Source organism: Ictidomys tridecemlineatus, chromosome 6, assembly GCF_052094955.1.
Source record: "Ictidomys tridecemlineatus isolate mIctTri1 chromosome 6, mIctTri1.hap1, whole genome shotgun sequence".
Classification (NCBI taxonomy): Eukaryota; Metazoa; Chordata; class Mammalia; order Rodentia; family Sciuridae; genus Ictidomys; species Ictidomys tridecemlineatus.
The window spans coordinates 65,358,333-65,369,432 of NC_135482.1; the positions used below are offsets into that span (position 1 = coordinate 65,358,333).

At 50.5% G+C, this 11,100-nt stretch overlaps 1 protein-coding gene across 2 annotated transcripts; it reads right to left on the bottom strand.

Moving 5' to 3' along the window:
• Positions 1–1,519: 1,519 nt before the first annotated feature.
• Prph (peripherin) lies at positions 1,520–6,241 on the bottom strand. Of its 2 annotated transcripts, none has more exons than XM_005324912.4 (9): positions 4,440–6,241; positions 4,027–4,087; positions 3,749–3,844; positions 3,217–3,384; positions 2,969–3,094; positions 2,653–2,873; positions 2,498–2,547; positions 2,133–2,212; positions 1,520–1,910 (listed from the first exon to the last, which is right to left on the bottom strand). In XM_005324912.4, the coding sequence occupies exons 1-9, from the start codon at positions 4,973–4,975 to the stop codon at positions 1,845–1,847; spliced, it is 1,404 nt and encodes a 467-aa protein (XP_005324969.1). In that variant the 5' UTR covers positions 4,976–6,241; the 3' UTR covers positions 1,520–1,844. The 2 variants fall into 2 exon arrangements, with proteins under 2 accessions (XP_005324969.1, XP_005324968.1); XM_005324911.4 differs by having other exon boundaries at positions 1,520–1,913; positions 4,440–6,239.
• Positions 6,242–11,100: the final 4,859 nt, after the last annotated feature.

Consider the following 11,100-nt stretch of genomic DNA (forward strand, 5'->3'; position numbering starts at 1 on the left):
TCACCCCAGATGTGAGCTCCTAGAAAGCAGAGATTCTGAGGCTGGGTCTGTAGCTCAGTAGCAGAATACTTACATAGTAGGGTGTGAGGCACTGGGTTCAATTTTTAGCACCACATATAAATGAGCAAATAAAATAAAGGTATTTTGTCCATCTACAACTAAAAAAAAACTTTAGACTCTTATTTTATTTATTTTTATGTGTGCTGAGGATTGAATCCACATGCTAGGTGAGTGCTCTACCGCTAAGCCACAACCGCAGGCCCCCCCCCCATTTTTTAAAAAAAAAGGAAAGAAAGAAAGAAAGAAGAGATTCTGCCTTATTCTATAATTGAATGGAGAAGAAAATCTTAAACCTGGAGTGGATTTTTACTTGACAGCAGAGTTAGGCTGGAATGGAATTGGAGGACAGCATGGAAATAAGACATTTCAAGCAGTGTGTGTGTGTGTGTGTGTGTGTGTGTGTGTGTGTGTGTGGTGGGGATAGCAGAATCCAATTTGCTGTCCAAGTGTATTGAATAGATTTGGATGGGTGGCAGGGGAAGGCCAGGGAAGGAAACCATTGATAGTGTAGTTAATGTAACCCAGGCAAGAGATGATGATAGCCAGACTAAGGTGGTGATAGTAGGAAGGGGGAGAACCTGAAAAAGTTAAGAAGCAAATGGTGGTGGTGGTAAAGGGTGTAGCTCAGTATTAGAGCCGTTGCCTAGTATGCACATGAAACCCAGCATACACATGTGTGCACACATACATATACCAAACACACACACACACACAGGGGGAAAAAAAGTAGATTCTTAACAGAATTTATAGTAGAAAAGAAATGTGTACAAGATGACTAGATTTTTTTTTTTAGAGAGAGAGAGAGAGAATTTTTTAGTTTTTGGTGGACACAACATCTTTATTTTATTTTTATGTGGTGCTGAGGATTGAACGTAGCGCCCCGCGCATGCCAGGCAAGCGTGCTACCGCTTGAGCCACATCCCCAGCCCAAGATGAGTAGATTTTAATTTGACAAGAGAGGTTCAATGGTGCTTTCTTTCGGGGTGGAGAACCCAGAAGATAGAGTCTGATTGCAGATGGAGAGAAAGGTGGGGAGTTTGTTTGGAACAGTTTGAGTTGGAGTGACCTATGGGATACCCAGCAGGCAGCTGTGTATTCAGGGCTGCAGGTGAGTAACAGAAGTTGATAAAATATAGAAATAGGAGAAAACTCAGTTTTCTGCCAAGACAGTGGGGATCAGAAAATAAATGACAATCTGGGGCTAGGGTTGTGGCTCAGAGGCAGAGCACTCGTCTAGCATGTGCGAGGCCCTGGATTCGATCCTCAGCACCACATAAAAAAATAAATAAAATAAAGGTATTGTGAAAAAAATCTTTAAAAAGAAAAAAATAAATAAATGAAAATCTGACATTCACAAAGCCCTAGGTTTGATCCCCAACACAACAAAAGAAATGACTAGAGATAAAAAGATAAATTACTGAGGCTCTTCCCCTTTCCACAGACACAAATACACTGGAGGTTTCTCTTAATAGCAGTTTTATTTGACTCAACAGTGAAACTCAGACTCAGACCCTACCCATCCCCACCATGGGATCATGACTGGAGCAGACTTGTCCTGGTACTCATCAGCCTCTTACCAAGACACAAAGAAATAAGTATATGTAACAGGTCAGGAAGAGGCTCAGCTAGTACTGGCCAGGTAGGACTTAGCTAAGAGACAGGGGTGGGGGGATTGGTGCCACCCCAGACACATGCAGAGGAGGGGAAACTCATTCAGGGCTAGTTTTAGGGTCCAGGCTTAGAGTAGGCCTAGAGCAGGAGCAGGGACCTTCCAGCCAAGGGGCTCAATAGCTGTGAGTGGAAGATTTGTCAAGCTCACTATGCTGCTCCTTCTGGGACTCTGTCACCACCTGCTGGGGGCAAGGTATACAAGGGGCAGAAGGTTCAGCACCATGCTCCTTAGGTTCCTGGGGTCCCGTGCCTAGTACAACCAGCTGAGGCCAGTTTATCCATCCCCCTTCTCTGTCTCCATCGCTTCCCCAGGAACCACTCATCCTCAATACTCTCAAGATCTATAGCCAGGCTGGGGTTTGGAAGTACCATGGGTACCTGGGACAGGGGATTTGTCTTACCTCCCCATCCCGGGTCTCAATTGTTCGGATTAGAACCATCTTCCGGCTGTGGATGTCCTGGGAAGGCTCCATCTCAGGCACTAGAGAAAGCAGGGTGAGCGATAGAAGGGAAATTACCTGGGGGTTTCTCTTCTTTCAGGCTCTCACTCCCATTCCCAATGGGGGGGTCTCTTCTTTCAGGCCCCCACTCCCATTCCCAAGGGTGGGTAAGGCATGTCAAGAGGAGTAGGGACCAGTATAAATCAGGACTCGGTAGTTTCCTGGAGAGAACTGATCCCTGAGCGGAGCTAGAACAAGAAAAGTCCAATCAGAGCACAAGAGGACCAAGGGAGGTACAGGCTGGAAGTCAGATGCAGAGAACTCACCAGTTGTCTTTAAACTTAAAGAAGCAAAGGAATGGATGGGCACGGAGATCCTGTGGACCAAGCGCACAGTCAGCGTGCTCTGCCCAGGCCATTCCCATCCCTCTACCTGCCAAGCGGATCACTCCCTGCTCCACCCCCAAAGCCCCACCCCTCACCGGCTTTCTTCGCCCTCCAGCAATTTCCGGTAGGTTGCTATCTCGATGTCCAGGGCCATCTTGACGTTCAGAAGCTCCTGGTACTCACGCAAGTGCCGCGCCATCTCTTCCTTTAACTGTCGCAGCTCCTCCTCGAGCCTCGCAGCCCCAGCTTGGTACCCACCTGCCTCCAGGGCGAACTGCTCCTCCAGCTCCCGCAGCTGTCTGAGCAGCGCCTCATTCTGCGGTGGAGAAGGAGAAAGGAGTCAGCCAGGGAATCCTTCATCCTTTGTCCGCCACTCTCCACCTTTGGCCCGGGAGTGCAGCTTTTTCTCACAGTGCCGCGCAGCCCGTCCACTTCGCATGTCAGGCTCTGGATCTGGCGTCGAGACTCGTTCATCTCCTGCTTGGCCTGGCGCAGGGCCTCATGGTTCCGGTTGGCAGCATCGGACAGGTCTGCATACTGCGGGGTGAAAGAGTAATCAGGGTTGGAGTGGGCTGGGACAAGTGACACTCCTCAGCGTCTCCCCTCCTCAGGCTCTTTCCTCCCACTTCCCCATCCTTCCACTCCCGCAGCTCTCCCACCTTGGATTTGTACCACTCCTCTGCTTCCTGCAGATTCTTTGCTGCGATGTTCTCATACTGCGCCCTGATGTCCCTCAGCGCCGCGGTCAGCTCTGGCTTCACCGTGGCCTCTACCTCCACCTGCTGCACCTGCTGACTCTCCATGCTCACCTGCAGGTCTCGCAGCTCCTATTCTCCAGGACAGACAAAGAATGAGCCTACAGCGCAAACCCGAGCGGGAATGCGCAGTTCACACCTAGATAAGAGAGGAAACACTTGAACAAATGGAATGGGGCTCCAGGTAGCGCAGAGCGCACAAGACTGCGCAACTTGCGCCCAGGCTGGTGCTAAACCAGCGGTCAAGTTCGGAGTGTAGTTCCAATGCCTACCAACAGGTGGCGCAGGGGTGGGAATCCAAACCACCTGTAGAGCAAGTGATGAGTGGCAGGTCTACCCAAGAAAATCTCACTTCTAATCTCCAGGGCGATTCCTTAACCCCACCCACTAATGTCCGCAGCTCCAATAAAGCCACTCCCAAACCTCCCCGGGTCACCTCCTCGTGCAGCTTCTTGAGGAACTCAATTTCATCCATCAGGGACTCAATCTTGCGCTCTAGTTCCAGGCGGGACAGGGTGGCGTCGTCCACATCCTTTGTGGGGGTGGAAATGGGGGTTCAAGAGAAGGAGGGACTGTTCAGGACAAGGAAGGGCCGAGCCTTCCCTATCTGCCTCTGGAGACGACTTGGTTGCCTTCCCACGCCAATGGGACCCTGGGCAAGCAAGTCAGCGACAGGAGTAGAGAAGCGGAACTCGACGTGAAGCCGAGGCTCACCTTGCGGAAGAACACGAGGTTGTGCTCCGCTTCCTCTCTTTTTCGCGTCTCTTCCTCCAACCTGATGTGTAGAATGTTTAGAGACTGAGCTTCAGGTACTTCTCCCAGCCCTCGCCCCAAACCGTGTCCCCCAGGATCCCTGTTATTACTGCCCAGGACTTCTAGGGAAGGGGCTGCCTGGTAGAATCTCCCGTTTTTCTTTTCAAAGCTCTGAGAGCTGAGAAGAGGTCCCCTTAACACTTAGGGAAGGCATGGATATCCCCATCACCTCCCAGACCATTAGAACACGGGCGAGGATGCTGCCTGCACACACTCGAGTTGGCCCAGAGAACCACGCCCTGGGATTGCTGAATAAGGGAGAGAGATACTGTCGCCTCGACGGCCGTCGCCCAGCCCCAGCCCTGCCCCCTGACCTCTGTTTGAGCGCCGCCAGATCCTCTGCAAGCCCGTCTCGTTCCACCTGCACCCGGTCGCGCTCACGGCCCAGCAGCTCTAGCTCTCGCCGCAGCTCTCGCAGCTCTTGCTGGCACAGCTGGTCGGCGCGCGCTGGCTCCTGGCCCCGGGCCTGGCTCAACTCGCCGCGCAGGGCTGCATTCTGCTGCTCTAGAAAACGCACCTTCTCAATGAAGTTCGCGAAGCGGTCATTGAGCTCCTGTAGCTCTTGCTTCTCGTTGCTGCGAGTGGCCAGGAACTCCTGGTTGAGGGCCTCGGCCATGGAGAAGTCGAGGCGCTCTGAGGGCAGGCGCAGGGCCCCAGCTCGAGGGGCACGAAAGCTGCCCAGGCGCACCGAGGAACTCGGGGATGCCGAGCCCAGCAAGCGGCTGCTTGAGAAGCGCGAGCTGGACGAGTAGGAGAAGGCCCCGGGAGACAGTGAGGGTGGAGGCCCGAAGGTGCGGCGGTATGAGGTGGAGCTGATGCTGGCCCGGAGGCCCGACGGATGGTGGCTCATGACTGCTGGTGATCACCGCTCTCAGAGTTAGGACGAGGCGGAAAGGAGCCGCAGACAGCTGCGGGGCGGCTTTATAGCCCTGTGGTCCCCCGGAGGGGGGCACGAGCAGCTCCTCCCACTGGCCTGAGGGCCTGCTATAGCTGGGCTGTGTGGGGAGGGGGACGCCCCACCCTGCGGAACTTGCGGCGGCGCCGCTCCCTCCCCCGCCTGGGTGCGGGGCGCCCAGCCTACTTGATTCCCCCTGTTGCTGGAGCGGGTAGAAGCGGGAATGTGACTATAGACGGGGATGGGGTGGGGTAGGGGTCAGCGCCTTCCAGCAAGCATTCAAAGCTAGAGCCTAGGATGGGAAGTCTTGACTTGAATTGGGGTCCCTGCCCCGAATATTTGATAAAAATTATGGAATAGAAGGACCTGAGGTTAAAGGGCAAGCTTCTGGCACATGAATAATGAGGTTAGGTGGATGGAGAGCTGGCCTGGCCTGGGCCTCCACTTGCTCCACTTGCTGGAAACAGGGCCATCCTTTCACCTGCTGTCTGCGGCTGCCTCCTTCACCATACCCAGAAGAAATACGGGACAGGAGAGCAGAAGCAGAGGGGGCTGGGGAAGGGCTGATCTCTCCCTATTCCCCAGGGCCCTGTGAAGGGCTAGTGATTGGCGCCAGCTCTGCAGCTAATGGACTGACCAACTCCCCTCACCCTCCCCCTATCCCTGCAGAGGTTGTCTGCTGCTGATGTTTCCACCTTAAAGACACAGCCCCAAACCTGAACCTAACCCAGGCTGCAACAGGGCCGGTACTTCACAGGGGCCTGAGGAGGGCTGGGCCCAGCTCTTGGAGGATATGTGCCAGCCAAAGCCTGAGAGCTATGTGGGCCTGAGATATGCTGTCTGCCTTTACTGGATTCTCCCTCTCCCCCGCCTCCCTACCAACTGCTGCTCAGTCATGGGCTTTACGGGAACCAGGGCAATTCCTAAGGTACCAAGGGGAGGGGGCTGAGGGGCAGCAGCTACTGACAAGGCTGAACAGACTGGCCGGAACCGGTTTCCAGTATTGAGGAGTTACAGGTACCCAGGGATGGGCTGAGCTGGTGGGGATGGGGGAGACTGGGGAAAAGAGAAGGTGCCTAACCCCCTCCCTCCCCACACCATCTAAAAAGGAGAGAAAAGGCCCTGGGCAGATCCATAAACAGATACATATGCATAGCCCCTATACATGTGTACACACATTATACACACAAATATGCAACCATACATTCCTTTACACACACACACACACACACACACACACACACACACACACACACACACATACACACACACCAAGTTGGAGGAAAGGCTAATGTCTGGCCTTTGCATGTCACACAGCTTCCAGAATGCAGGCATAGGCTGCCCAGGAGTGGCCAGAGGCAGCTCCGATGGAATGGTCTGCTCTGCGGGATTCAGGGTGCTGAGGCCTGTTGGCTTGCCAGGAGCCAAGGGATTGCTGCTGCAGGGGATTCCCAGGCTCTCCAGAAGGACAGGTCCACCTCAGATTGGCCCTGAGGATGAGAGTTGGGTGTCTTGGGAAGCAGGCTTGGGGTTCTAGGCTGGATCCCTGGCTGGCCAGCTCCTCCATACTGCAGGACAGAGAACTCCCCCACTCCCTTTGTGTCCTCTGAGATGGGCCAGAGCCAACGCCCTGCTAGCTAGCTCACATCCCTACAGCCTTCCCCTGCTCTCCAGGCCCCTCCTTCCTTCCGGGCTATTAGTCTCTCCCTGCACAGCTGCCAGGTCTTTCTCCTTGATCTGGTTTGGTTGCCAGGGAAATGGGAGGAAGGAGGATGGGAGAAAGGGGACAGGATGGATAAACCATCCTAACTCCTAACTAACTGGGAGTTATCCCTGTGATCTCATGAGAAGTCCTAACTTCTGGTTAGGAGCTTGGCAGGTGTGAGGAGGGGGCTGGGGAAACTTTGGTGCTTTCTGCCGCAGCCCTGGGCTCTGAACCCCAGCAGCCATTGGTGAGAAGCCTCATCCACCCCATATTCAGCCCCACCCTTCAGGAACAAACTGGAAGCCAGCACTGTACCCTGTATTGAAGGGCAGGCAAGGCCTGGGGAGGATCAGCTCAAGTCCTGTCTGTAGGGAGCTGGTGGTAGACCTGGCCTCTGAAAGTAGAGGGGACTCAAGCTGGGGAGTCCCTGGTGGAGTTCCTATCCCCTTTCTTGCTTAAGCCCCTCCTGCCCTCAGATGCCTCAGAAGAGAGGAGACCAGAGGGTCTTTCAGCAGGGCTCTGCCAGTTATTGAGTGAGGAAGACCAGAACCTGCAGGGGAAACTGCCAGGCAGAGGTGGCTCCTCTGCTTACTGGAAAGGAGCCAGGCCTGGGAGATCTTACAGCAGGAAGATAGGTGGGAAAAGTCATGGGTAAGAGCCAATCCAACTGCCACTCTTCCCCAGGTTCCCCTGCTCTCTATTGTACAAATTTAGGCTTCCCTCCATCTTCTTTTTCACCAGGGTGCTTAACCACTTAGCCACATTCCCAGTCATTTTTATATTTTATTTTGATACAGGGTCTCGCTAAATTGCTTAAGGCCTCACAAAGTTGCTGAATTTGGCTTTGAATTCATGATTCTCCTGTCTCAGCCTCCTGAGCTGCTGGGAATACAGGCCTGTGCCACCATGCCTGGCTTGTTCCTCCATCTCAACAAAATATAGATAACTGTAGCTTCTACCTTGTAGTATTAGGAAGATTAAATGAATAAATATATGGAGGGGCTGGGGATGTGGCTCAAGCGGTAGCGTGCTCGCCTGGCATGCGTGCGACCCGGGTTCGATCCTCAGCACCACATACCAACAAAGATGTTGTGTCCGCCGAGAACTAAAAAATATTAAAAATTCTCTCTCTCTCTCTCTCTCTCTCTTTCCTCTCTCATTCTCTCTTTAAAAAAAAAAAAAAAAAAAAAAAAAAAAAAAAAAAAAAAAAAAAATGAATAAATATATGGAAATGCTTAGGACACACATTGTAAAGGCTGCAAATATGAGCTACCTTTTTTTAAAAAAGATATTTATTTTTTAGTTGTAGTTGGACACAATGCCTTTATTTTATTTATTTTTATGTGGTGCTGAGGATGGAACCCAGGGTCCTGCACGTGACCAAGTGAGCGCTCTACCTTTGAGCCACAACCCCAGCCCCTGAGCTACATTTTTATTATTTTACTATTACTAATCTCCCAAGTAATATTGTCAGCCCCTAAGTGCAGTGAGGATCTGGGCTTCTGTTGGATTGTCTCAACTAGTGGCCAAAAGCAGTGCTGGACCTGAGATGGAAGGAGCCTATCGATGCCTGGCTGATGACTGGGGTCAGGGGTAGCCTCATCCTTCCTTAGTGTCCCAGAACTCTGAACATGATTGCTCAATTTGATAAGCTGTGTGTTTTGGGCTTTCATAAGTGGCTAAACCTCTATTCATCCAATTCTCTTTATCCATAAATGGAAATAATAATAATAGTACCTATTTCATAGAGTTGGGAGGATTTGATGAGTTACAATATGTGAAGCTCTTAGTACTCGGCCGGTAGTACATGCTGTATAAGCACCAGCCAGTATTATCACTACCCCTCCTTCTCCTGCCTCCCTTGGCTGCCCTGTTGAAGGCTCTGAGAGAAACAACCATTGAATGCACATAGGGATTTTCAAGAAAGATGAACAACAAAGTTTAGGTTACTGCAAGAGTACTACTAAATGATAGGCATGGACCCAAAGCTGGATAGGAGAGCAATATGGTTGGGTAGGTGGGTCACTAAGTAAGCAGAGTCACCAGCTGGACTCCCTGGCAAGGCCAAAGCAATTGAAGGGGCCTACTGAGAAGAGAGGGAGTTGGATTCAGACAGCAGAATGCATGGGATTGTGATTTTGGGGGCAGGAGTATTTATGGATACAGTTTCCAGGGTGTTTCTAAGGGTGTGGGCTGCTGAGGCACAGACAGAACGCTGGGAAAGGTCCTGGGAGAAGAAATCAGGCCACTAGTCTGGGTACTAACCAGCTATGTGACCCTAGGTGACTTACTTGTCCTCTCTAGGCTGTTTTTTGTTTGTTTATTTGTTTGTTTTAATTTGTAGAATAGAGACAATGAAGCCCTCATAGAATGAGGCTCCCACGAGTCTCATAGTAGGTGCTCAATATCATTGATTGCCCTCTTCCCCTCCCATGTGACAGAGAGGACTCAAGCACAAAGGAGCAATGATATATCCCTCATTGCTTATAACAAGTATTATCTGGGGTCCTGCTCCTTAGGTTGAGGATTGGCTCACACCTCCACTCCACATACCAGGGAAAGGCTAGTGTCCTCCCCAAGATTCCTTTGCCAGCCAGGCCCTGTGTCATATATCTGTAGTTCCTGCTACTCTGGAAGCTGAGGCAGGAGGATCACAAGTTCAAGGCCAGCCTGGTCAATTTATCGAGACACTGTCTCAACATAAAATACAAAAAGGGCTGAGGTTATAGTTCAGTGGTAGCATGCCACTGGGAGCAATCCCTGGCAATAGGGGTGTTTCTGACCCAGATTAGGAATTCAGCACTGTTCTTTGGTTCCCAAGGTCCCTTTTCCCCACCACTTAGGTAGGACTTGAGGTTCAGAGAGATGACGGTGCTTGTCTGGAGTTGCACGGTGCTTGTTTCTAGGAAATCCAGCCCTGAGCAGACCTGCTGATGTGCTGGGCTCTGGGATCCAAGTGGAGCTTCACCCATAAAGAATCCAGTTCCCCACTTTTCAGGATGATTCTCCAGTCAGTGGATTGCAGGGTCCACACTGACAGAATAGCTTCAGTGGAATTCTTTCCCCATTATTTCCATTTGTGGGCATTAACCCTCCCAGTTAGGGAGTACCCTGGACACTTTTTCAATTTTATCTTTTCTCCTATTGGATTATTTAGTAATAACTAAGCTTCATAGATGCCAAGTATCATGGTAGGCATTTGACACCTTTATTACTTCCAATCCTCACAATAACCCTATCATTTAGATACTATTACCATTTTACAGAATACAATGGGAAGAAATTGAGGCACAAAAAGGTTAAGTAACTTGCTCAAAGTCACACAGCTAGTGAAATAGTTATTGATTTATGTCTGACTTCCCATTCCCTAACAGGTGGTGGTGAGCAAGTTAAAGAGATGTGTTGCTGCCACCTGCTGGTCAGAGGCCAGAACAACGTGTCTGCCATCTGAATACATCTGTGCTGCTGGAGTGCAAGACTCGGGGATACTGGAACGTTTTAACTTGGGGGGATGTCTCACAGTTATTTTTTGTGGCATCCTTTTTACAGATGAGAATTATCCAAGGAGGTATAAAAAGGAGTCATAGCAGTACTAGTATTAGAAGTTCGGAGCTGTAGTAGCATTCTTCCCCTGGGCTCTAGGAGCCTCCTCTCTTCCCTCAGAAGGCAAAGCCAGGGCAGGAGGGCAAAAGCTGTCCTGGACCTCAGCCCCTCATCTACCATGCCCACAACCTCCACTCCTGCTCTTACCATGAAACCACATCTCCACTGCCTGCCTGGCCTTTCCAGCCAGAGACTCCTCAGCTGGAGAAGAGAAGGGGCTGGACCTGTTAGCACATTCCACTACAAAATGCTAAGCAACACTTTAAGTGTGGACTGGGACCTGCCTCAGAATCCGTAGGGGCTGCTAAAAAGCAGGTTCCAGATTTTCTGACTCTATAATCTGCATTTCAAATTTAATTTCTAATGCTGACATTTTGAGTATTATGGATTGAGGATTATGATTGTTTAAACTTTTTTTTTAGTTGTAGATGGACACAATATCTTTATTTTTTATTTTTTTATTTTTATGTGGTGCTGAGGATCGAACCCAGGGCCTCAGGTGTGCCAGGCAAGCACCCTACCACTGAGTCTCAACCCCAGCCCTGGATTATGATTTTTATTTAAATTTCCATGGAACCCGGAGAAAAGTTGAAGGAATACTACCATGGACCCCCAGTAAGCCCTTCTTTCAGATTTACCAATTGTCAAATTTGCCCCAATTCCTTTGTTTTGTTTTGTTTTGTTTAAAAAGAGAGAGGATTCTTTAATATTTATTTTTCAGTTTTCCGTGGACACAACAACTTTGTTTGTATGTGGTGCTGAGGATCGAACC

Excerpts from the sequence above, each read along its gene's own strand:
- Prph (XM_005324911.4), bottom strand. The coding sequence starts at position 4,975 with ATGAGCCACCATCCGTCGGGCCTCCGGGCCAGCATCAGCTCCACCTCA. Across the intron at positions 4,088-4,439 it reads CTGGCGGCGCTCAAACAGAG|GTTGGAGGAAGAGACGCGAA; the intron begins GTCAGGGGGCAG and ends TCTACACATCAG. Across the intron at positions 2,213-2,497 it reads TTTAAGTTTAAAGACAACTG|TGCCTGAGATGGAGCCTTCC; the intron begins GTGAGTTCTCTG and ends TGCTTTCTCTAG.